This window comes from Apteryx rowi, unplaced genomic scaffold (assembly GCF_003343035.1).
Source record: "Apteryx rowi isolate R43461 unplaced genomic scaffold, aptRow1 scaffold_710, whole genome shotgun sequence".
NCBI lineage: Eukaryota > Metazoa > Chordata > Aves > Apterygiformes > Apterygidae > Apteryx > Apteryx rowi.
Window position 1 is genome coordinate 219,646 of NW_020450995.1, and position 27,014 is coordinate 246,659.

Consider the following 27,014-nt stretch of genomic DNA (forward strand, 5'->3'; position numbering starts at 1 on the left):
GATTGGTAGCTAATAATCAATGACAAGGTCAATCGTTTTTTCCCCAAAGAGAATGGTCCAAGCTTAGAGTTCATATGATCTTGAGAGAGCTGCTCTGACTTCAGTAGATCCATTCGTCCTATCAGATGAGCATCTGGGATATCTTCCTACTGCTAAACAAACACAGACACTGTCTGATGGTTAATGCGCTAGTGCAATAACTGCTGGGAAAAAAATGTGTGTGGCTCCCTGCAATCATCTCTTGCAACATCACTTTTAGCACCAAAAGAGCCACATGGGGAATCACCATCTGCTTATTCCAACAACAAGGCAACTGGCATTGTATGAGAGCTGTTTCTTACCTTGAATGACTCTGATTCACAGCGCTTGTTCATAGCTCTTATGTGGGAGCCAGTGTTAATTTTCCTGACCATTAATAAATTTTAATTTCCAAACCAAAAGCATGGAATGTAATTGTTTTCCAAAATATTTAAAAACAGTCAATTGTACACTTACATTTCTGTATACAGTCTTAACTTTGACCCTATTTTTATCACTTGGTCGTGCTTCAGGATCTTTGTCTCTTTGTGCATTGTTTTTTAGCTCTCTATACGGAAGATTAAGTAATGGTTCACACTTTGTAAGAAATAATGATTAAAGGGCCTTTAACTGGCCGTGAATTATAATCTCAATTAGCACTGATTTTTTCTAAAGGTAATGTTTGTAGTATGCTCAGCTAGAGACATGCATGAATGATGACAGATTACTTAAGGGACCTGTTAAATGCAGGTGATGAACAAAAAGAAAATTTTATAGTAGGTTTGCATTAACCCATGCATATCCAAGTGAAACAACATTTCTTATCACATAAAAAAGAATTAGAACACGCCCATCGCTTCCAAAATGAAACAATATGGAAATAGACACTCAAAGACAAGTATTGTAATTGCATTGCACAAGGCAGCTGTTATAAGTATATTGCAAGTATTGCATTGTAATGTGGTCTACAACATTGTCATTACGATTTCCAAGGCTCTAAGAATACTTCCACATCTAGCTGTAGCACACATATCAAAATTGGAGTGAACACACATTCATCAAGGTCACATATAAGTTTAAAACATTAATAGCAATCCATTATGCCTCCACTGACTTGCTGAACAAGTTAGAATATCAAACTATTGCACGATCCATGCCATAAGACTTGGGAGGTTACTCAAGAGTGAAGTCTTGGCCTTGCTGAGGCCAAATGCCTACTGACCAATACTCTAGTCTTCTTCCTATATTATACAAGATGATATCCAAAGTGGATATACTGTTTATTAGTCACAAATATTTTACAGCCATAGAGGGCCTAAGAGAAGATACTGAGCAGTGCTGAAGAATTATCTGAGGAGAAAGATAACAGAGCAAGACCCTGAGTATTATGTTTTTCTTTTTATTTCAAAAGATCTGTACTAATTTACACCAGCTGAAAAGCTACAGAAGAAGATGGAAGGACAGAGTGAAAAGCAGAATGGAAGAAAGCATGTCTGAAGAGACAGGGGAAGGTGGGGTGTCAGTGCTACAGCTCACACCATTAAGAAAGGACTACCTCTGTTTTGAAAGTGTTTTGCTTTCTTAGTTATTTCTTCAGCTGGGTGTTTTACATATATGCTTTTCTGTTATTTGCTGACAGAGGTACTCCTGCATCTCCTGCCAGCTGCATAAAGCTGGGAGTGACTTTTTCCTCTAGAAACCTAGAGCTTTGAATGCAAATGAAGGAGAGGAGAAGGAAGAAGCAGGGTTGTCAGCCTCTGTGAGGGAAGGTGAAGCACATTGGGTTAGTGTAGAAGGGCAGCCAGGGAGCTGAATATGACTGACAGAGTCCAAGACGAGAAAGGATGTCTGAAAGCACAGAGGGAAGGCACCTCCGGGTTGTTCAGTTCACACCATATCTGCTACAGCTCCCATATCATACAATCCTTTTCAGAAAGCTACTGAGCTCTATCTCAAAACTTATTCAAAACTTTTTGTCCCACTGCTCTGACCAGGTGGCCATTCTGCAATGTCACTGCTGTAATGCATAGGAACCACCTCCTAAGTGCTAAATCCAATATATTCATGGTAATGTTGTCCTGTGTCAGCACTAAGCTAGCTTAAACAGCTTTCAGCCTTCCTTGTGTTTACCTCCAGTGTACTTGTGACAAGCAATTATTTCCTTTCCTGGCCTTCATTTTGCTAGATTAATAAAGCCAGACTCTTCTAGACACATTTCATGTGATGGGCCCTACATTCCCCTGAATATCAAAAGCATTTCTCTGCACCAGCGAGGACCATCATCCTGTATTCAACCAGGACACTTAGGTTTTTCTCCTCGATACTTGTTTCTATTCAGTGACCTTCTAGCCAACAACAGAATTTTCTGTTATCAGTCAAGGACATGTCCTTGCATTTGTGATGCAAAATATCATCCAATTTTTGTTGCTCACAGGCTTCAAGCTTGTCCTACTCTTTCCATATGGCATCCCAATTGTCCCCTGCTTTTCCACTACTTTACAACTTCGTATCTTTAGCTAACTAGCATCTTCTGCATCTGGGGCATGTATTGTCATTTTATTAATGAGAAGATGAAATAGGGCCAATGCTTGGGAAGCTTCACTACTGAACTTTCCTTTTAATACTGTCAATTACCATCTGCTTTTGAATCACCATTTTATCCATTTCACTCATAATGTTTCTTGTAACACCATATCAAAGACTCCAGATATAATACCTTCTTTGATATCTTTTGGAAAATTTGGGTTATGATACCATAGTTTGACCCATGTAACAAAGTCCACAGAATTTCACTGAAGAGAAAGGGAGATTCACTCAAGTTTCTTGTGACTGGAGAGGTGTAGGAGTACCTTTGGCTAAGCGACAGCAGAAACAATATTTTACTTTTAATTTGCGCTATTGGTATAGTATGTGAGTCATAGACTTGTGATTGCTGCTGGGAAAGTGGGCAGGATAAACCACTTGCAAATGAGAGAGATTCTTGGTTACAATCTAATGTCTGAAGAAAAATTTAAGCTTATATCTGAAAGTTCAAAAAGTGACACTAGTCATATCAGTATGTTTATAGTCCTCAGTTTTCTTTTAAGCTGACATGTGAAAAGTTGAAGTGTCCTTTTTTGCTTGTTTGCTTTTCTTAGTTCATCACAGCTCAATATTTCAACTGGAAAAGGTTGTAAACTCTCTAGATTTAAAGGGGGGAGGTTTGCAGGCCTTTAAAGTTTCTGCCTAGAGGAGATAGAAGAGATGCCTCCTCAAATGAGTTCTTCTGAGAGAGTTACAGCCCCACCTCTTCCTAATTAAGTGCTGCAAATTTGCTGATAACTGACAAGTGAAGCTGATGTTCTGCTGGTAACCATTCAGTAATTACGTTTTTGCTGTGCTGGAGGCAATACTTTTTCACTCAGCATAACAGGCTAATAATTGTGTGCATGGTGCTTTCTCCAAGCAGCATCTGTGGAATTAGGAGGAATGAAATTAGGTCTCATGTCTAACTTGGCAAGTGAAGAATATTTTGTGTAAAGACATCTGCTATTCAAGCCACTCCACTATCTGGATGTTACTTGTCCCTTTTTTCATTTTTAGTCACGCCTATAAAACATTTTAGACATTTCTGGACTGGTCTGGGCTACTTTACATCACTTTGGCTAAATCAGAGATGGAAAACATAACCAATACCCTCTTTACAGCTCCCTCATAAAGGGAAATGTATGCAGAGGGGTCTTACTGTGAATGCCAATTAGCTCCACTGGACTGAATTATTCTGCAACTTAAAAAGAGCCATAAGGAGGCATAAATTGCAACCTTGAGGGTGAATCACTTTGATATTCAGTGAACATGAGAAATGAGTCTGACTTGCAAGTTCAGGGGCAGACAGGAGCTAAAGGCAATGAAAGCATGTCAGGGACAGGGCTACTTTGTCCTATGGCTTTCTTAGATTAGACTCTTTCTGCAGTCCTTTCCCATCCCTTTATTTTCAGCAGCTCTTCAGCTGAGGCAGAGCAGGAAAGAAAGGGAAGAAGAGAGCATGGGCCATGCAGAGATGGGACACGTCCCAGTCAACTAGAGCTTGCCAGAGCACAAGTCTTTCCCCTATCCTGGCAGAGAGCAGAGTTCACCCACCCTCTCATGTGAAGAGACTGAGCAGCAAAAAAGCCTGGCAGAAATAACTAGAAACGTTCCCCCTCCTTTTTTCAGGCATGATGGCTATTGATTCTTTTCTCAGGGAACATCTCTCACCTGTATCCAAATATCATTTGTCCCACAGCAGCTGCACATGCCAGGCAATTTTACCAGGCTCTTTCATGCCAGCAGTCTCAGCTCCACTGACTCCCTGCTTCCCAGGAAGCTCGCAGGCAAGTTCACTGATGGAGCACTTTTTTCTGTGCTTGAGAAAAGAAAATATTAAGAAGAGCCAGGAGGAAATACAGAGCACTTGGTAGCTGCAAGTCACGCTGGGCAAACATGGGCTTGCCACATATTTCATTGGGATCATATGGCAAAGGAAAGGCTGGTAAACTTGGAGTGAGCCAGCTTGCAACCCACCAGGAGAGGGATGGGAGCCAGCTGCCATCTGAGGATGTGCAGGGAGATGGCAAAAGCTTCCTCATGGGGAGGAAGACAGTCTCTCTTTAACTGGATTAGCTGCTTGCAGAATAGTCTATCATTCTTATCTCCTCCAAATTCCAGGGCTTTCCTGACATGAATGTATTTTATGATCCTACTCTCACTAGATTAATATTAAAGAGCAGAAAAAGCATAAAAGAGATCGGTAACAGCTCAGAGGTAAGTACATATGCTGGTAGAAGCCTAGAATATTGCTAAGGCACTAAGAAGCAGGGAATCAAAACCAAAGACATTACAGACTATTCACATTTCATGTCAAACAACCCATGGAGCATTCATTTCAAGATACTTAGCCAAGATATTCAAGTGACATAAAGCACTGACAGAGCTCTTCTGTAACTAACAAACCTCTCTGTAGTAAGCAGCAGTTGAGGAGCAGGCTTATAATGCTTATGGAAGGCACAGGTGAAAAGATGCAGAACATATTTTAAAGCCATAAAGCCTAAGAAAATCCATACCCTGTAAGTATAGATGTTCTGATGATATCTTCTATCAATATCATTCTCCCCACAGCACTCCACTCCTGATTTCAAATCTCTGAAACAGCAATACTGTATTGAGCAAGTCTAAACACAGCTCTTGTCCTTACATTGGCCAGCCACGTAAAGGCTTGGCCCAGGCCTATCCCTTGCATCTAGACAAGCCTCACACCTGAGACATCCACCTTTAAAATCTCTGAGCTGCCTCTTCATATAGGGGGTATCAGCAGAAGTAACTCAACCTGCCCAGAGACAGAGTGAGGGAGACACTGCTTGGGTAAGGCACTTAGCACACACCTAACTGCAACCACCTGAACAGCCTCATTTCAATAGAGGGGTCTTCAAAAGATCCATGCGCTTCCACTTCTTATTAAAGCAGCCTTTGAACTCAGGGGACAACCTGTTTCCTGGAGCACTAGTGACATGGTGTGATATCCAGGTTCCCTCAGTGAGGAACATTTTGAAGCATTTTTGAGAGGACTGCAAATATTTTATGGTGTTTGATCATCCCCATGCCACACACAGACACACACATTTTGCCCAGGCAGTCTGAGCTGCTTCTCAGGTTTTCTCTGCCTAGAAACCCTGGCAAGTGTGCAGCTTTTGCCAGTCAAGCTTGTCCACGGCTGCTCTTCACTTTGAATGCAAATGAAGATCAAACAAAAGGGCCTTGCAGCCTGCGTACCTCAGTGCACAGCTCAGCTCCAGAATTTGAGTCATTGTGTTAAGTATCTTCAGCCATATAAAGGTATTCATTCAAAAAAAAAATTAATAAATGTAGCTCAGTGTCATTGTTTTTCCTACCAGATTATTCTTCTACTTGTCTGAAAACCAAAAAAAAGGCATAAGCGTAACCCCTTCCTGCAATGCTGCTCTATGAATGAGACCTGCTGGGGAGCACCAAGGGTGTCGCAGACTTTCCCTGCCTGTGTGCACAGGCGATCTGTGGTTGTGAGCTGTATGGCAGCACCAGGCCATTAGTTAGCAGAGATTTGTAAACAAGGCTTACAGAAGTCACTGGCATGAAGGCTTTTTTCAAGCTCCCATGGTCAAAGGTGGCATGGAAAGTCCTGCTGGGATCCCAGGAAGGTGACAGTGCTCATCACAGGCAGTGCTGGCAAACAGCACAAGTGATCCAAGCCCTGGCTGAGGTCCTCTGCTTCTCCTGCATCTCAGCAGGACCACCCAGCTGGTTCCACCCAGCACATTGACCCATGCCAGCTGCTCAGCAGGACTTGCCCATTTGCCAGCTATTACTGTCAAATATATGCAAAGGCCCAGTGGCTGCAAGGAAGCTTGGGTGCTGGTTTGGAAAGGCAGTGTGAGGAATGAGAAGCAGGGAAGTAAAGACATATGTTGGAGAGGTGGGTTTGTGGGCTGCAGTCAGGGTGAGGGGAGCCTGGAGTTGAAGGCTCTGGATTTTGGAGAGGATAAAGCTGGAGAAGACAGGGAGAATGGGAGTGTCTCTCTTGGTTTAGCCTCTTTAGAATATTCAGATTCTGCCAGGAGATTTTGTTTTATTTTGTTTTATTTCAGAATATTTAGGAGATGAAGCCTTTAAATCCTGCTTAAGGTTCAGCATTGTTGGAGGCTTGTATAACTGCATAGATGGAACTGGGGGGAAATATATTTATGAGATAGTGGGATGGGACATTAAATGTACTTATTTTCCAAATTAAGCTGTTGGGCCCACCAGCTAATCTTGTAAGTAATAAGAGTGTTGAAGGCCAATCTTTATTCTCCAGGACGCTTGTATGGTCTACACAGGAGATACGGGAGATAGACTAGCCATTTGAATGCACTAGTAGAAAAGTCCATAAGGCAGTTAAAACAGCAGATGGGTGGTGGTGTACTTTAACTCCTGGCTGCCAACTATACATGTTAAAACAAACATATTCAGTTTGATCAAAAGCAACACATGTCACCTTGAAGCATTCAGTTGTCGATTGACAAAAGATGTTTGTATCTAGATGCAGGTGACATTTAAAAGACATTCTAGTATTTTTCAATGAGACCAAACAAGAATATTAAGAATATTTAAATATAAATCTTAAATGAAAAAAAGGGTAACTGAGACTCATCACAAGGATTAACTAGCCCAAAGCCTTACCAGTGTCTCTACCTACTTCTCATACCATTTGTGTTGTACATTTGTACACAGGCAAACAAAACTGCAGCCTGATCTATGATAGATGGTCAGTATGTCCATATATAACTGTGATGAAGGTGAATTAAATGAATAAATATAAGGAAAAAAAATCAATTCAAAAATTTTAGATAAATGTTTAAGGATCTAGTTCTTTGTGGAAAAAATATTTGGCATAAAAATATCACTTTTGTGTTAGAAAAAGAGGAAAAACTAAAAGCAGTTTGGCTGAAAATGTTTTGATGTTCATAATTTTATACAAAAAAAATCAAGATTTTCCACAGCAAATAGATATATTTCACAAATAGACAAATCATTTGTCAGATAACCAGTTCTTCGTTTTGAAGCAATTTAGATAGATGTTTGACTGTCATTTCTCTTAGTCTGATCATTCTCAAACCCCAAATGTTGACATTAAAACACCCTTGTGAATCACCTTTGAATGAAAGCAAATGTTTATTTTAGTTCCCAGCCTCTGGGTTCAGTATTGATCCCACAGCTTAAAACACATTTCAAAGAATGATTTGGATAACAGTAATGTGAACACAAGGAAACTGAAGTTCTTTGTGTTGTGCTGACCCCTCTCATGATGGGTTACTTATGATTTGCACAACATGCAAATAGGGGAAGAGACAATTACTTCATGTTCCTGTAATACACTAAGAAACACCAACACAATAAACAAACTACAGCGCTAAGAACTTTCTTTTATTTCCATCTTTCCTCATCAAGATGTGCAATTGATAGACAAGCTATGTACTACGGAAAATCTTGTTGGACTGCACCATTTCGTAATGCAAGGTGTGCGTGGATCACAAGAGGAGAGAGAGAGAGAGAGAGAGAGAGAGAGAGAAACTAATCTTCCATGTTTCATTTTACACCTTGTCCAGTGTCCAGTTTGCAATGCTAAAAGAATCCCAGTGGCAACAAGAGGGAGAACTTTTTACATTTAGTAACATTTATTTCTGCATTCGGTATCAAGTACATAAGTGCAAATATTCAGAGTCCATAATTAAGTCCATTAGGAACTACAGAGAATGTAATACAAATTGTAATAAATTTAACAAGCTGGAACTTTCCAGTTACCATACATGTAAATTAGCCTGTCAATCCCTTACGACAAAAGTACTGGGTTTTGTTTTCATTTTTTTGAGTTATACAAAACTGATTACTATAAGTACTGATTACTGTTTATTTCATTTGTGCTGGAAAACACTAAAACATCAGTCTACAATTCTATATAGTTAATAAAGATGAATCCAACCAGCAACCCAGTGACGTAGAAGCAATTTTAACTATTGCATCAGTGCGCTAAGCAGGAAAGCCCCTAGCCACATGTAACATTAAAAGTTATAGAAGCGATGCCAATAGAAGAAGGAAAAACACTAAAAAAATAAAATAAAAGGGGTCAATATTATTTAGGCTCTCACCATCATGCACTTTATAAGCAACACAAAAAAACACATCTAGTACACTTTTCTCTTTACTATACTTTAGTGCTTGACACAAGTGATTGCAAATATTCTAAGTGCAGAAGCAGCAGGGGAAAAGCACTGCTTCCGAGTTTTATGTTTCTAAGATTATGGTGTTGAGGAAAAAAAAAAAGAACAATAAATTTGCAGTAAGGTGTAAGAACAGAGATGTTTCACTCCAGATTCCCCCATTATTCACTACTGTAGTTGTTGATGTTCTTGATGTCTGCTTTACTCTGCCTTTCTCTTAGCACCTGGGATTTTAGCCTGAATCCTAGAAGCAAAGGGAAAAAAAAAAAAAATTATATGGTCAGGCAGTTATTCCATTCCAGTGCATCCCCACATGCAGTCTTAGCCAGGGTAATCTTTGTTCCAGCTTGCTTTCAGTGTGTTTTGGCGAGAAGTGAACTAGAGTCTAATCTGAAAAAAGGGTGATACCCACTCCTACGCTACTTGTAAATGGCCTGGTTCTTGGCAGTTCCTGCAACCATGTGATATGCTCAGTGATTTCCTCCCTGCTTTGTTATCCTTCTGTGGCCTATTCTCTATCCAGGAATGACAGTTAAACACAGAATTTTCTGTACAGACTTTCAGTCCTGCCCAAGGCTACGGGTTCACAGAATCATAGAAATGTTGGCTGAAAATGATCCCTGGAGGTCTTCCGCCTAACCTCCTTCTTGAAGCAGGACTATCACCAACACTAGATCAGGTCAGCTGTGGCTTTGTCTTACTGTGTCTTGAAAACCTCCAAGGATGGAAGTTCTGGCACTTCCCTGGGCAGCCTGCTCCAGCACTGTACTAATCTCCTAGAGAAAAAGTTTCTCCTAATGTCCAAACTGAACCTCCTAAGCTGAACTTATGTTGTTGCTCCTTGTTATAACATCTGCCACTGCTGAGAAGAGTTTGGTTCCATCATCTTTCTAACTTCCCTTCAACAACTTGTAGGCTGCTGAGAGATCGCCCCTTAGCCTCCTCGTTGTCAGGCTAAACAAGCCCATTTTCCTCAGCATCACCTTGTGGGTTGCTTGCTCTCTGTTCCTCACCAACTTGCAGCCCTCCATTGGATACCTGTTGTTCGGTCAACTTTTGCAAAGCCGTGAATACAAATTGCTGAGGTGTACGGACCTACCTTTCAGTCCAGCCATCCCGCTTCAGCAATTCTCAAGTGTTGTGAATTATACTTAGACGTCACTATGCCCTTGTGAATCCCACAGAAGCTTTTGATACAGGCAGTACTTTAGGAACTGGAGCAGACTGCCTCAAAAATCTCATTCAGATGTTCTGTCCATTCCATGATGGTTTGAAACCCTTGAGGTCATGGTGCTTATAGGTATTTGCTTTTTCTAATTCCCACTTTGCTTATTAACATTATTATTATTAACTCTACTGGGTAGAGTCCCTGAATATGAAAAGCCAGGCTTGTGGTGATCAGTGATGAAGGGAGTTAAGACCTTCTGTTTGGTCTGTGTGGTCAGGTAAAAGTATGGACATCAGCCCCTGACAGGACTGCTCTGTCCACAGGTCCCCCAAAGGGGAGGAGAGGGGAGAGAAGGATGCAGAGCCACAGCTCAGCCTCAGTCTACACTCATCTGAGAAGGACTGCGTCCCTCCAGAGACCTGCCCTCATGCAGGGGAAGACGTCATTCACAGGGCAGATTGTCTCCAGGACCACCCAGCTCTTAGCCACCCCCAATGCACAGGAATCTCACAGCAAGATTTTTGGTCAAGTCGCTGCTGAACTCACTTTGCCACAACAGTGTTTATGTGGGTCCGCACAAGTCCCAAGTATTGATCAATCTGTGCCTGCAAAGAACACAAGGAGAGAAAGTCAATTGGGAGTCAACAAGGCAGAACCACCCAAGCACCCAGCTGACACATCTCTCATCACCCTGCTGCTGGACTTACCTGGTACTTGTCATATACAACAGGTAGAGTAAACATAGACACCACAGCTGGGGAGAAAAAGAGCACACTGTTATATTCCTGCTCATCAGATTCCTCCAGAGATGAAACCTACTTCGAATAGTGACAAACACATGTCATGCCACTTGGTCAGCTGATCCACCAGGGATCTTTGTATTAAAAACGAACATTGCTCAGGCCTCCCAAATATGGAATTTCCCATTCCTCTGGACCTAGTAGCTGCAACCCCATAAAAAACAAATTGGTTCTAGCAGGATGGACAATGGAATGGGAGTAATGAATACTAACTGCAAAGAGAAATAAACGTTAATGGTTTAGCTGTGAGGAAGGCACACTAAGTATTGGCTGTTTTGTCTGAGTAGAAATTGCCAGGGAGTTAAAGTTAAAAATAGATTTTAAAATAAATGATGATTTTTACCCATTATCAGAAGAGTCAGGCCATTGAAGAGGGCTCCCACGTAAGTCAGCAGCCACATTAGTACTGCAAACTAAATTAAAGATGGATCATTATATCACTTCCATTGTCAGCATAAGAAGAAAGGAGTTCACTTAACTAGCTAATGTAATGGCACCTTTTTAAAGTGTAAGGGGACTTGTTAAATAAGGTACATTAGGAACTAAGGACTTCTACCTGCAGGTGACTGTAATGCTTTAAAAATCAATGCAGAAAAGGAAAATTGAATATTCTGCAAGCTTTTCAGGGATATGAAAAGCAAAAAGTAATCACTGGTACTTTTTTCTGGGAGTATAACCCCATTTACTCTTCTGCAGTTTACTGCTTCTCATCTTCCTTGCTGAGCTTTCATGTATATCCATGGCTCAATTGCATATATTTAGGAATCTGCATTGAGCATGGAATAGGCAGATTTCAGCATCCAATTTTGATGAAGGTAGGGGTCACCAGGTCACCCCACACTGCTAATCACACCCACTGTGATAATCCCAGAGACTAATAATTCCTTAGGGCTGGGAGATGGATACATTTTCAAAATACCTTTAGTAATTTAGGAACCTGAGCCATGTGGGCTCTCTTAATGATCTTTGCACTGAAGAACATCTACTTTGGTGCAAGGCTGAAAATAAATAACCATCACAGAAGGAAGGGAAAGAGGACATTCCTCCATACCAGCAAATGCCACCATTAAAAGGAGTCCAGATTAACAGAGGGAGGAAGGTCAACACACCATTTTGTGGCAAGGCCATAGAGAGCATAACTCAGAGGTGCTTCAAGAATTTCAGTGGAGCTAAGCTAGTCCTGAAACTTTCAAAACTCCTGCATTACAGATCACTAAATTCAAGTGCAGATTGCCAAACCTCTAATGTATGGAGAGCAAATAGCTTAAAAATCAAAAAAGAGAGCAGCTTTTATACTTTGTAGCTGCTCACAGCTAGATTTTACAAGGATACTGTCAACAAGAGAACCAGTACTTTGAAATCTAAATTAGCTCCTCTAGAGAGGGGTTAAAAGTGTCTAAAGCAATCCTACTTTTAAGGAATCCACGAGGTCCTGAACGAGAAAGAGTCTCCTCAGCTCTTTGACTGTGCTGTTGACGTATAGCTGGAGGCAGTCTGTGTATTTCTGAATCTGGTCCTGTGAAAGATTCATTTCCATCTCCAAGTAGGCTCTGCCAAAAACACAGGTTCAGTTTCAAACGCAGGCAGGTTCACCTGCTGTTCATGCTTGTGCCTTTCTCCCTGTCACTCCCTCCTCCCCAGATCTCATTTCTTCACAGCTGGAGCAATATGTTCCTCCAAGTGCAGGCACAGAGCCACCAGCACATACTATCTCCACCTTGCACCGACCCATCTTCCTGGGCGATCATGGGCTAAGCTGGGCCAGTTTGCCTCGTCCCCATGCAGACTCCCATCTTGTTGAGCTCTCTCTCTTTACTCCACATAAAAGGGGGTGAAATCCTAACCAGGATATTTTCCCCACAAACTTCTGTGCAACACTGCTGGGACAGAAGGGGACATCCCCTCCAGCTGGCAACCTCTGGAGGAACTAATGTTGTTTTCTGGCCACATGTCGCCTCCAGCAGTGATGCTGGCCTAAGGCCTTCTAGGCCCACTTCTTGCTTCTCCATCTCTCTGCGCACCCTGCACTGCCTTCTGGGCAACATGCCCATGTTGTGAGTCGGATCACAGAACTGACCCACGTTGAGAAGAAAGAACAGCAACCCAACAGGACCTTTTTTCAGGACTGTGTGTGTAAACCAGAGCAGTTCCCTGACCTGGTTCACAGACTCATTGGCACAGCAGAGGAGAAAGGATCGCTGCTCCCCTGGAGCAAACAGCCAGGACCCTGCAGGGAATGGGGAGAGCTACCATCACCCAAGATGATGTATTGTCACATCACAGCCTAGCAGTGCTGGAGAAAAGATATAAGTAAGTTCCCTCTGTGCCCAGTGGAGTGTGCCCAGAAACAATATTCCTCCTACTTGCAGAGATACTGTATTGTCATTAGCTCTAATGAAACTCCTTTCTTCTATTTGCTCATAATTTTCTGGATCTTTTGACTTTCACACAAAAATTTCTTATGTATTAAAGGATGATTGCTTTTGTGTTTTTTTTTCCCCAGAATCTGAACCAATGTGATCTTAGGGCTCTTGAGACACTGGACAATAGGAAAAAAAATTATTTTCCTTGTTTTGAGCAAAAACTGAATTGTATCTGGTATAAAAACAGCAGCAAGAGAAACCTGAATTGTCACTAAGAATTAATCCTTTGCAAGAGAAACAGTGCCTGGCCATGTCTGCAAAGCACTCACTTGAAAGGATGGCCCTCATCCGTCTTCTGCACAGCCTGTAGGACCGATTTGTAGATTCTGAAGCTGATGGTGGCCGAGAGACCGGCGAGGGCCAGGTAGGCCACGACGCTGACGACGCTGAACTGGGTCAGGGAGAAGAGCAGCAGCAGGAGGCTCCCAAACACTATCCCTGTCTGCTTGATGTCACGCCAGTACAACAGATCGATAGCTGGGGAGAGAAGACCGAGATGTTAAACATGGGAGCAGGATCAGTGTTGAGGCTGGCCTCTGTGGCCACTGAGATGCACAGGGTCCTCTGGAGGAAAGCAAGGGGAGGAGTAATGCTACCTCTCATACCAGCTGAAAGAGGATTTTACTTTGCCAAGAATGAAGTGACTTCAGAGATACACTAAGAAGACCAAGATTGATGACCTGCGTGAAATCCTTGCATTTCATGCGTATTATGTCTCATCAGCTCCCTCTACACTGTTTGAGAAGATGGATGAATATCCCCGAGACGCAGCATGGTGGGTTTCCTGCAGCAGCAAGGCAACCGCACACTGGGCTTTGTTTTGTTCTTAGGGTTTCATGGAAGTTTTCACCCTAACTTGCATTTATTTACTCTCCAAATAGGAAAAGTTTCTGCTTTACATTAAAATTTTGGATTTATTTTTGTCACGAATCCAAATCTCCAAATATTTTCCAGTTCTGGATCAAAATATTTTCAAGTTTTGGTTGTTGATAACTGAGAAAGTTTGGAGTTAGGCACAATAAGCCCGTATCCCACTATAAGTTTTGACAATATAATTTTGTTATTTTTGAAGTTCTGAGAGAGAAAAAAACACCTGCTTTTTTTACTGCTTAATGGTTATGTAGGTAGGAAATCATTTTACAGATGTGACCTTAAGATGCAAAAGAATCCCTTTTGCTAACTCTCACATTGAAATTTGAACATTTCAGAAATATTTAAAAATCTTTCTGCATCTTAGATAACTTTCCCTGTGTAGATACATGAGAGATGTTAATTAAAACAAGGCAAATTTGGAAAAGCATTTTCAGCAAATATGTTTTTACATTTGTAAACAAGTTCATTTTGACAGTACTTTTCACCCAGTCAGTATACTTTGTCCTGACTACTCTAGCACACAATCTTACTGATAGGAGAAATCACCATAAAAGCAAAATTTTAAGAAATGATTGCTGAATATCCAGTCCACAAAGGTGAATTTAGTTTACTTACATCCGTAACCTATTTCTAAGAGGACTCTTCCTCCAGCCAGGAACCACACTTATGACAATCTAAACAAAACAGCTCTAATTTCACACTGTTCACTGAACAAGTCTCCATGAACAGCTTGAACACAACACCAGCCAAACATTTTTCATAGATGCAGCTTGTCAAATCATTCTGAACAAAGAGCAATTCAGGAAAACTGCAATCTGTCCAAAGAAAATTCACAAATACAAAAACAAACAAAATTAATCTGTCATAGTAGCTCTTATCAGCTAATCTCCCAAGAAGTGTGAGTCACCACTGCATGTTTATCTTGAGTCAATGAGCTATTACTCATTACTATCACACATATTAGCATTACTTTTCAAAGTGGCGCACTTGAGTGCAAAAAATGCTATTGTATTACTGAGTTCTAGTCCCTTTGTGCAACATTCACATCCTATTATATCCTCCATCAATATACAAGATATAATCACTCTTTCATATTTCTAAGTGTAAGCATTCAGCACTGGATCAGGAGCACACATGAACAGATGCATGGACCACATCCAAGTCACGGGACAAGGGAGCTCAGTGGCACGTGCTGGGGTCCCGGGTGGTGACTATGCAAATCAGAAAGCAGGACAGAGTGTGTTTCTAGCTATATGCCCAGGTTTCCTTCCTGCAGAAACCAAAGGGCATGGATTGAGGAATGCTCCAAAATGCCATTAGGACATAGCCAGAGTACGACCCTGCATTGGGGAAGTTAGCAGGCAGCCAGTGTTCAACAGATTGCTTGTAGTGTTGCAGGGTTGGAGTGTGGGATTCACAAACTGTCTGTACAAAGTGGCATCCAGAGCACAAGTGAATGGTTTTTACCATTTGCCATACTCTTTTCTTCAGTGAATGCACTGAAAATTTTGCAACCTATGTGCTTTCACCAGGGTGCATTTGAACAAGTGATATTATTCAAAGCCTGATCATTTTTTATACTTAAAAATTCCTTTATCTGAGGACACTACTGGAAATTGAGGCAAATCTCACTTCTTGGAGATACTTATATTTCATGTCTCACAATACATTCACAATAAATGAAATGAGCACAGATGAGCTAGCTCAGGATGCTCCACATGGAACGAATCTGCTGATGAAACAAAAAGGCCATGCGTCAAGGGAAAACATTAGGATGTAGGCAGTAGAGAGACAAACAGATGAGATCTGAGTCAAAAATAAGAAAGCCCATTTCAGTGGAGTTCCCTGAGTTTATAGCAACTGAAGGTAAGACCCAAAATGAGTAAATAAGTCCTCTCTCTTTCTTTCTAGGATCTTCTGCCTCATATTTCCACAGGCTGGAAATGGGCTGTATTCTCACACAGATTTGCTAGAGTGCATTTTCTCTTTCTCCTCAATGAGAAGGATGCTGAGTGACTCAACACAGACCTTGTCTGGGTACGTGTATATTCTGAAAGCTGCGCCTTTCTGCCATGAAATTACTGGAATACTTACTAAGCCATATCAGTTAAAGAAAGACTTGCCACAACTCAGAGCAAGATGGACAGAGGCCAGATGACACAGTTCTAGGGATATGCGTACGCGTGACAGAGGAGATGAAAAGACAGCTGGCTCCCTTTGCCAGCCAAGTAAGACCGAGGTGAGAGGTATCCTGTGGCTTTGAGACCTGACGCAAACATTCCCATGTTCATGGAAAAATTATGTGCCAACTGCTACTTGGAAAATCTCACCACAGACAACACAGAGGAGGCAGATATGGGCTTAAAGATTTTTATGCATGTGTCCTGGTGCCCAGGTCCAACCTAGGGACACAAACTGCCCACCCACGGGCTGCAGTGGGTCTGTTAGGATATTCGGGGGCAGGAACCAAGTCCGCCTCCTCCCTTGCAGGTATGCAGAGCTGCCGTAGTGCTGCGGAGTCCAGCAGTGCCGGCAGGATTTGCTGCTCCTGCAACCATTCCTCCTCTGCCTTAGGGACAAGGTGGTGAGCCAAACCACCTTGCAAGAGGCAGTGCAGAAGGGAGGTGAACCTGATGGCTCTTTGCACGGAGAAGGGGAGAGGGTAAAGGAAGCAAACTGGGATGAAAGCTGAGTGCCTCAATGCAAGCCCTCCTGCCCCTGCTGCATCTCCCTGACCAAGAGCCCAGAGCCAGAAAAAGGTGGAGTATGGTGGAGTCTAGCTACAGTCCACAGGCTGCACTGAATCAAGCATTTTTTTGCGTCAACAGGCCTCAGAGATTTGAGCTGTATCATTTCCCCTGGAACTTAAACACTGCTTAAAACACCTGTCTGTCAGAGATACGCTTGTTCCTTCGGCTACATTTTCAGTCACTCCAAAGGCTTTTTACTTTATGTTTGTCCTCTGTTTCCTTAAATAAACAAAATCTCCCTTTAAGGTGAGCAGAGGGTATGGTGTGATCTCCTCTGGGGCCAGCCTTGAACATCCGAGGACTGCCCAGCAGCAAGTCTGAGTGGGGCTCAGGGCCACGGGCCCACCTCTACACAGTCTCCATCCTGTCTGTCTCCCGCCCAGTGTCACCCACCGGGCCTCAGAGCTCGGTGGAAAGAGCATGAAGAGCAGGGACCTGGAGCGCTGCCTGGTCCTGGACACCCTGTCTGACAGCACAAACCCAGCTCTAACCGCAGGGAGAAGCCTTTCCCCATGGCTACGACTCCAGTGTGGGAGGGCAAGGGGAAGCAGGAAGGGGTATGAATGCACCAGCCAGCTCCAGGACTGCTTGCACCAAGCCACGCTGCAGTGGAGACCTCAGATAACCTCATTAACACAGCTGAGAATTACAGGGGTCCCATGGGCAGCAACCTGGCCACAGATGCAGTAGGCAGCCCTGGCTGGGATCCTTTGCCTTCTTCCTCGGGCTACCATCTCCTCCTCCAACTGCTTATACCAGAGCGAAGTACCTGCCACATCAGCACTTGGTATTATACATAGATAGCAGGGGCAGAGCAATGAAGAATTTTGTTCCTCATTAGGCAAACCAAGTAGCAGCTTCATCAACCCCCTCCACACCCCCTTTTTTATCCTGAAGGGAAACAAAAATGAAAGATGAGGCTATCAGCCATGTTCACATGGCTGTTTTGAGTTCAGTCGCATTCTGTACTCATATAATTCTGTGATTCTGTGATTCTGTGATATAAAACTGATTTAGACAGCAAACAACTCCCTCAAACACTTGCTGGCCCAATGGGTTTACTGCCCTTCAACAGGCTACAAAATCCAGATGGTGGCTTGTGTCTTTGGTGAAGAATAGCTGCCTGTAAATGCCTATGCCCCCTCTTGCATCCACCACGGAGTTGGTCACCCAGGCTCTAACTGGCATCTCAGCACATGGGGACACACAGTTGCAAGCATGGCAGGGCCTGGAGCTGTGCTGGAGCTGCACATCTTTGCACGCACCCTGCAGAGCCACTTGCCAACGCACGCTGGCCCCATACTGAGAAAGGCTTCAAGTTTGGCTCTAACGTGGGTACAAAGTCCCCTAGTTAAATTAGAGAGAAGGAGAGGGGATCCTTCCCAGCAAAAATTAACACCAGAGCAATTAGATTCTCTGGCCAGTCCTCAGCAAAAAATTCCCCCATAGAGAAAGTATAAAAGGTCCTGGTGTAGGTGAGGGTCCTGCAAGCCCCGAGTGTGTTGCAGACGGGGTGTGTGTTGTGTGCATGTGTGTGTGTGTGTGTGCATGCGTGACTGTCCAGCCCCAACTACAATGGCATGATTCTGAAAAACACACACTGAATATGCATGAAGCAAGAGGCTGGTGCCATGTGAGGCTATTGATATGTGATGTGCATGCAATTTGACAGCAGGTCAATCTGCCTGGCTAAGCAGGATATATTTTAAACAGACAAAATGCCAAGCTTTAGAGCACCTCAGGTTTGCAGCTAGGATTTGCAAGCAGGCTTTAGCATGACAGGCATTGAAAGCGGACTCAGTTTCACTGGGATTTGGGTACCTTACTTCTCTTTTGAAAATCCCAGCTCTAAAATCCTGACCATGTCCATTAACATGCACAAGTTGTTCAGCTGTAGCTTTCCATGATCTCCTTTTAACCTCCTGCAAGGAGGGTGTCAGAGTCTTTCCTTTGGTCGCTTTGCACTCATTCTAGTACAATGCACCAGAGCCCTGGTTTGTTTGTGAAGGTATAAAAGGACTCCAGTTTTGGCCAGAACAACCTCAGACTCAAAGCTGCTTGTATTTATTAAGGGGGACCTGCCAGCAATCACTAAGACAGCAATGCTGCAAACTGTAACTTTCTTTGAAGAGTTATTCTGGAGAAGCACATCTGATGAGCTATTTACTTGAAAGTATCACCTGTCCATATTTTTTTTTAACAAGACTGCATAACTTGTAAAATGTTGCTCAAGTAGCCTTGAATTTGAAAGAAAAAGCTTTGAAGGGTGTCAGTTACTGTCTCAGCTACAATTTATAGTGTCATCTCATCTCATTAAACTAATCTGCATTCTCCATTCTGTGCCAAGTCCTACATTAACGATCCACAAAGGTAAACTCTCCTTTATACCCGGTAATACAAGCGAGCATCCATTGATATGAGTAGCAGATAAATACCAGTGCTTGTGGTGCAAATTAAGAGTAATCACTGAAAAATAAATAATAGCAGCAGCATGCAATGTTTGTGTCAGCAAGGAACAGCTCTTGAGTACAGTGCCTGAAAGATCTTCTGGCTCATGTCATGCCTTTTGGCCGAAAATATTTCTGCTCCTGGATATTTGGCATCAGAAAAGCCAGAAGACAGACCTGGGAAGGGCAGTGCTGGATGCAAGGCGTGAAAGGCTTGAAACAGCCGAGGTGGATTAAGGAGTGATGCTCCTGAATGAATGGTTCTCAGGGCCCCTGTGGAAACCCAGGGGACTGGGCTCCAGCAGTTTAGGGGGTCCCCAGAAGCACCACAGTGTGGGTCAGCTGCAGCCCAAGTCTTCTGGGCTCTGTCTCACCCTGGAAGGAGATCCCAGAGGGAGAATAGGGAAACCGAACTGACTTGTAGCTAAAATGTCCTCCCACCTTCAGACTCCCGCATGATTATTCTTTGAAAAATACTATTTTGAGAGAAGGAGGGGATCTTTCCATTCCCTGTCTGAAAGTGAGCATTTTAAGATGAAAATTAATGAAGATCAACTGTGCACAGACTGGACATCTTACTTCACATCTTCCATAGCTTCTCCCACCCTTCCCCTGAAGATCTCTGCTCTTTCTTCTCCTTCTGCCTTTGCAAGTTTTTCCTCTACTGCACAAAACTGTCTGAGAAATAAACATGCAGGAGGGAAGCATTTACCATGGGATTCAGAACAAAAACTGTGTGCAAAAACCTTGCACCCAACTTTCAAATGTAGCCCATGAGCCTTGAGGATCAAATAAAAGGTTACACTCTGTTCAGCATACCGATAACAGCCTTGGACGTGATCAAACTGCCCTCCCCACAATGGAGGTCCCATTGGGACTCCCTAGGAGATAAAATCAATAGGTTTGTACAGCTTCATTCCCTATGTAATAGTATTGTTAATGAGAAATGAGAAAAGAGTGTCTATACATAGCCTTTAACATGATATGCAAACTCCATGATTCATTTCTCAGGCCTCCTGGCAGTGAAAAGCTCAGGAAATCTAATTTAATGAGGACAGTCTTGTTAGTTTATAGCATTTGTCACAACAAATGTTTGACAACAAATATTACTACTAGAGATGAGTCTTTGAATAGCAGTAAATACCATTCACACTCAAAGAAATTTCAGTTTAGGGTTTGAGGAAGCTCATGAAAGCCTCTAACTCTACTTCTTACTGAAGCTGGACACCTCAGTGCTACAGCAAAGCATATAATCAAACAGACCTAGATGTACCTCTTGGCTTTCTCATCATACATTAATAAAAAAGGTGGAAGTATACAATGAAAGCAACACATCTGCATAAATATATGTCTTTGTGAGGGTGGGGATATATACATACACACATGCATGTGTGTTACCAGGATCAGAGAAGAGAGATGAAAGCATGTTCCCCATGAAGTCAATGGTATTTCTCCCACCAATTTCAATGAATTCACCATTTTGCCTGTTGCATTATGAGGCCCAGGTACAGATCCTCCACATCTACCTGGGCAAAAGGACAAGGTAATGGGCTTGCCACATCATGCAGGGAGAGTAAAATGCAGTTTTACTGATGTGCAGGTATTGTATTGCCAGCGAATCCTTCCCGTAGGAAGCTTTCGCCCCAGGCTGCAGGACTAGGCTTTCTCTCTTCTCTCCAGTGGAGGATCCAATGTGGTGGTTGCTCCCTTGCCCTCAAGGGATCTGACTCAAATGTAATACAGACGGATACAACTTTTAATGAGCAGTCTGGTGCTTTCAGGAGACTGCTGCAATAAAGAGCAGAGCTGAGACATAATATCTGTGCTATTTTATGAGAAATCCCTCCTTATCCTTCATCTCCAGCCTTGTGGAAGCTCTCCATCTTTCGTCCTCTTATGCACACACTGTCCATGAGCAACCTGTCCTTGGTCCAGCTTTATAACTTTACCATCCATCTGCCCCAAGACTCAACCCTTTGCTCCCCAAACCTTGGTGCAAGGTGACCCAGAGCAGGGATAGGACCAGGGACTTTGGGCAAGCCAGATGGCTTAAAATCTCTTTCAGAGCAACAGTTTTCGGTGCCTGGCTTAGTCTGTGATCTCAGTAACTCGTGTTACCAAGACAAAAGAAAGGCAAACTCTCACATCAATGAATATCACCCCTTATGCAGATGTTTCAGAGAGGCATGGTTTCACACAGGGTAATGCTGCAGCTCTGGACACCACACAGTATGCTGATACAAAGCACCTGGAGAAAGTCTTGATTTGGGATGCCCTCTAGATCATACCCTTCTCCTGTCTCCAAGATCCCCAAGATCCTTATTCCTATCAATGGTCCCCATATTGATCATTTAAAAAAATAAAAAAATAAATAAAAATAAAAGGATTGCCTTAGGTGAGGCACTAGAGCAGGCTTGGGTAGACAGAAGAAAGCACAACAGGGCTGACAATAAAAATCAGTCCTGCAGCTGCTCCACGCACAAGTCTATTGTGAGTTCGTTTTTTTGTTTTTTTTTTCCCCTCACATGAAAGGCTGCAAGACCAGAACTTAACAAATAAGCAGGAGAAAGCCTCCTCCACACCCCATTTGCTCATTAAACGTATCACTACCTGCCTTTGCCAGTTTCCATGAAGGGCATTATTGCTCTTCTCTGAACAGGGTGAAAAAGAAGGAGACCAAACAGAGTCCCCGAGCGCAGTCCCTGAATGCCCATGATGCTATGGAAATGTTAAGATCGTCCTGAGATGCTCCTGATCAAAATAACAGGCCCACACCCTTCCTAACTCTACCCAAACTTTTAAAAAAACTGGAGATTTTCAAAATTAATGGCTCAGACCCACCTTAGTTGTGAGAATTCAATATGACATGGGAAGAGCATCCCTTTCAGTGCTAAAGCAGTCCCACCAAACTCAGAATTAAACTTCCCAGGGACCTGACGAAAGCAAAAGGACCCCTCCAATGTTGCTTTCAGCTATTGGCCCATCATCATCCTCTTGCAAGAGTTTAAATTACTCATCAGGTAACATCTTAAAACAATCTCACTTTAGAGTAATTTTCTCCTTGTTCTGGCAATGAAAGAATATTGTCCATCTATTTGTAAAAGAAAAAAAAAAAGATTTACTTTCAGATACAACAGAGCAAGCATACAGAGCACATTTTGGCAGAGCTATTAAAATCTCACTGATTTTTTGATACCGCCTAGGCCAGGGTGTTTTTTGGGATGGTGACAGTCCAACAATGTAAGAGAGTTTGTCCCTAAATTTGAGCTCCTGATCTTGCACCCTATTGCCATCCATGGCAATGTGTTTGATTGAATCACTTGGCATTTTGAGAAACATCTCAGTGATAATAGGAAAGCATCATTTAGAGCCCTGGAGGTACTAAAGGACACCTGGAAATGTGTGCTCTGAATGATGAGTGTCTTTGCTTCTACTGTCTTTCATTAGTGCAGTCTAAGTTCTTGGCTCTAGTATTTATTTATTAAGTAAAAATCAATCATTCTAGAACAAAGAAAGGTTATTAATCTTACAGACATTTATAAAAAAATCATTCGAGTTACCTCCTAGTTTATGATTAATGTGACTAGAAATTATTAGAAAAAAACAGCAAATTTGAGCCCTGAATTTAGCCTGACATGGGACAATCCAAGGGAAATTTGACTTCATTTTCCCCATTGAGGGAGTCATCTGAAGACTGGTTTAAATTGGGTGTTTTGAAAGGCATCATCTTCCTCCTCCTTTTGGGACACTGCCTATGCAAATGGAAAGGTTTCAGCTCAGACATATCCATGTTGTTACTGCCGAAATCCAGCCCTTTGGGTGAGAGCTCCAGGAGGGGCTGTGCAGCAGCCCTGCATGAGGGCACCTATTGGCAACCATCGCTGCATCTTTCACTCTACGAATTTTGCTAATACACACAAACCTGCTCCATGCAAAGCTGTCTTGCTGAAGGCGATATTTCTAATGTAAGCTGCCAGTTTTGTCCAGTCTTGGGAGCAGGACAGGGCCATCCCTCCTTTTCTAGTAACACCATGATAATGGCAGTAGCATGAAGCTGAGACAGAAGAACGAATGTGTTGACATCAAAGTGCCATTCTAGCTGAAGTACTAATTCTCCATAAGTTTAAGTGTAGTTTTGTGGAAATGTTAGCTAAAACAGTTACATCAGATGATGACTTTTTTCCAAGATTTTAGGTCTACCAAAGTCCAACACAAGATCCAACTGCTGGGACAGAGAGGGAGAGCTCATTTGAAGCTAGACAATTTGATCCCAGCTCAATCCACATTATTTTCAGTACTGAAGGTACTGACTGACTGAAATCATACTTTCATGATAACAGCTATAATTAGATGGACTTATGAATTGTCAATAAGACTACACATTAGTAGCACACATCCATATTTTTGCCATTGAACATCTCCATCCATCTTAAAGTGGGGAACACTTCCATGAGGGAATCATTGCTATAGTTTCTCAGCACCCTTTAGAAACCAGTTGATACATTAATCAAGCTAGAAAGCTGGATCTCTGGATACAGCTGCCACCAAAAACACTACACGATAACACTTTTCCAGTGGAGTTATGTAAGCCAGGTGGAGTTGATGAAATCTGCAGTTCTTTCCCACATTAAATTATAATTATAATGTGGATAATATTTAGGGTCATTTCTGTGAACAATTCACAGGCCTTGTTCTTGGCATTGCTCAAATTTTCTTTCTTAAGAAGTCTTGTAGGAAGGTGAAGTTGCAGGAAGGACTGCATCACTCATGGACACCCAGGAGCCGGCGTGCAGAAGAGCTGATGTTAAGTAGTACCAGTGAGCTGGGGTGCCAAGACCTCCCTAACTAGTTACCGTCCAGCAAGCCGCATGGTGGCAAGTCCTGCGAGCCGAGCTGAGTCCCCGTGGATGGCACCAAGACCTGGTCCAGCCATCCAAGCCTGAGGGTGCTCCGTATCCTGCAGTTCCCTTCGGGGAGACCCATCATGCTGCCGGTGCTGGCTGTACGTTGTTATACGGAGGCCCACCTCAACCAGCAGGCCCATCGGGTGTGTTCCTCTGTACCGCCATGCATAAAGCATGGCTCTGCTCCAGCCTACTTCAGTGCATCATGTCCACTGCGAAAGCTGACTTGAGCATGGAGATTGCTTGCAATTCCCCAAAGCCTCCTATGATAATATTTTGAATGGAGCATATGCCCAGCAGGGGGGAATTACTCTCCCGTTTTCCCTAAGGGGTGGTATCATAATCTATCATCAACCTAACCACGCTATACTTGCAGGACGTGTAGGTAAAACACACACAGCAGTGTTTTTAAATGGTACATAACAGCATAGATTGCTTCATTGCAAAGAAAGTAACGCTACGTAGGTTTAGCTGGGCAAAGCCAAAGCTCCACCCAGTGTCCCTGCAGCTTCTCAGGATCCCTACCCAGTTTTACACCAATCAGAAATACTGTAAGGACAAACCAGAGATTTAGTTAGCTGAGGCTTGGCTGTCTATTCATTAAAAGTTATGTTAACCTCAACACTGTATTTCCACCATTTCAATTACTTTCAATATTTACTGAGGTCTGTATCTGCATTTCTTATGTTCACAGCCATATTAAGAGTTTCTAGAAAGGAATCAATGATTCCACTGATAATTAATGAAGTTGACAAATTTATACAGCTTCAGGTTTTCACAAAGCTGATATTCTGGGTTGACACAGAGACTGCATGAATAATAGATATTAAAAGAATCAATGAAAACCAATCTTTATTCTTCTAAATTTTAAATTCCTTCCCATTTTATCTGGGATTGATCAAAGAATTTTTCAGGGAGTAATAATATTCCATGACTATTCTGTGTTTTCTGCAGGATCATTTTGAAAGCATAAAGCACCACCCAAGAAAAAGAAAAAGATATGCAAATGATGTGGAAGTGAGGCAAGTGCTTTATTGCAGCTGCGCTGATTTTTCTGATTTTTTTTTCTTCAGATCAGCATGGGGCACATTGTGTCATTCAATTTTCAGCAAATCTACCTCTTGGTTTCAAAAAGGGGAGCACAGAAGGAGAGAAAGCTTACTATTACTATTAATTATTAATTAAATAATAGCAGCATGCCCTTTGTTGTCCTTTTGTTTTTAATTTATGAATAAATATAGCTTTCTCTGATAAAAACGGAGAAGACTTAGTCAGCCTCTAAATACAGGCAGGCTCAACAACCTGACTCAGCAAATTCATGATTTTACAAGAATCAGCAGACTATTTAGCCTTTTTGGTCACCAGAAAAACAAAATGAACAAACAAACAAAACCCCACCTAACATGGAAGTTTACGTGTAAAGCTCGGATGAAAAGACACCCTGAACTTTACTCGTGGCTCTCCCACGCCAGCTTAAAGAATCACACGATCCTACAGAAAACCCTGGCCCCCGATTACGGCATGCAAAGCCCGAGCTGCAGGAGGCTGGCATTTAACAGGTGCCTCTGTTTACTTCCCAGCGACTCATCTTCATGAGAAAACCCTCTGCAATTGGGTGCAGAATTCAGACTGCAAAAATCGCAAGCTCCCTGCAGACAACCGCGTCTGTCCGAAGGGTCTCTCCCTGCCTCCCTCTCCCCAAAAATCACTCTGCGAAGGTCTTCTGGCTGCTGTTGCGTTTAGCAGCGTTTCTGAGGCTCTCTCCCTGGAAGCGTCCTGGACCCGTTAGCGAGATGATGCTCTACTCTCTCTCCCAGGAATGCTACCATGAGCATCCGCATCACGTCCTGCCTCTTCAGAGTAAACAAGCACCTTAAAATTAAGCCATCCCATGAAGCCAAGCCCGCCTGAAGCCGACATGGGGCTGTGCCGCCAGCTTCCCCCCCCCCCCGCCCTGCAATCTGCCTCCCGAAGCAGCGTCGCAGGCGCTGCCTTTTCTCAAAACAAAGGCTGGATGCTTGCTGGGAAGCGTGAAGCCGCCTAAAAATGGCTGCAGAGCGGTCCGAGGCGCCCGGGAAGGGGGCCAGCCCCACCCCGCGCCGACACGGACCGCGCAGAACGCGCTCCTGCCCGGCGGCGGAGCGAGCCGCCGCAGGATCTGCGCACCGAGCGGCTCGGCGGAGCGCTCCGAAGAGCAGCAAAGGGATTTAAAAAAACAAAAATAAAAAAATAAAGAAAGGCGACTGTCTAGCAAAGTGCGAAGCGGGTGGCGATGCCGCGGCAGCTCCTCGCCGGGGCTGCGCTTTCTTTGTGTTGGCGCTGGGCTAAGCCCTCGCCCTGGGTGTGTCCGTGGGCTGGATGCGCCCCTCACCGCCGCCTCCGACCCTCGGGAGCCCCGGCCGGCGCAAACCCGCAATCGCTCGGCTTTGCTAGAGCCCGAAAGGGATGAAATCATGCCGGCGGCACAGCAACAGGGACGGCCGGGGAGGAGGGAAGGCGCCGCTCGCTGCAAGGGTGGATGCTTTGGAAATGAGCGGTAAGGTGAGAAGCAAGGTCCTGCAATCCGGGATGCTTTTAGGCTGAAACGGCTGGAGGAATACACTCAAAGAACCGAACCAAGGGCTTTTGTCTTAAATCACCGCAAACAAACGCTTCACGGGGAGGGAGAGAAAACAGCATGCAAAGGCCCACAGGTGAACAACGCACGAGCGGACGCATCCTGCCCGTGCCTCCTCTCCCATGCAGTCCTGCTAGGCATGCAACAGCGGGACAGAGATAATACCCTGGCATTTCCAGTTGCTCCAGAGACAGTCCATCTTGGTGGAGTCGGCAGTGGCTTGCATGGCGGCGGGGGGCGAGGAGCTGCCGGTCGCGGGGCGGG

At 43.4% G+C, this 27,014-nt stretch overlaps 1 protein-coding gene across 2 annotated transcripts in view; it reads right to left on the reverse strand.

Annotated features, from left to right (window-relative positions):
- Window positions 1–8,206: 8,206 nt before the first annotated feature.
- The window catches only part of RTN1 (reticulon 1), a 123,867-nt gene continuing 105,059 nt past the window's right edge, over window positions 8,207–27,014 (reverse strand). Inside the window, exons 1-7 of one of the 2 annotated variants that reach the window (XM_026087288.1) lie at window positions 26,916–27,005; window positions 13,429–13,636; window positions 12,148–12,286; window positions 11,080–11,149; window positions 10,644–10,690; window positions 10,483–10,541; window positions 8,207–9,012 (exon numbers count right to left, since the gene is read on the reverse strand). In XM_026087288.1, the coding sequence (XP_025943073.1) occupies window positions 8,970–9,012; window positions 10,483–10,541; window positions 10,644–10,690; window positions 11,080–11,149; window positions 12,148–12,286; window positions 13,429–13,636; window positions 26,916–26,976 (627 nt within the window). In that variant the 5' untranslated portion in view covers window positions 26,977–27,005 and the 3' untranslated portion in view covers window positions 8,207–8,969. Of the gene's footprint in view, window positions 9,013–10,482; window positions 10,542–10,643; window positions 10,691–11,079; window positions 11,150–12,147; window positions 12,287–13,428; window positions 13,637–26,915; window positions 27,006–27,014 lie in introns of those variants that run through there. The other variant, XM_026087287.1, reaches the window with a different exon arrangement.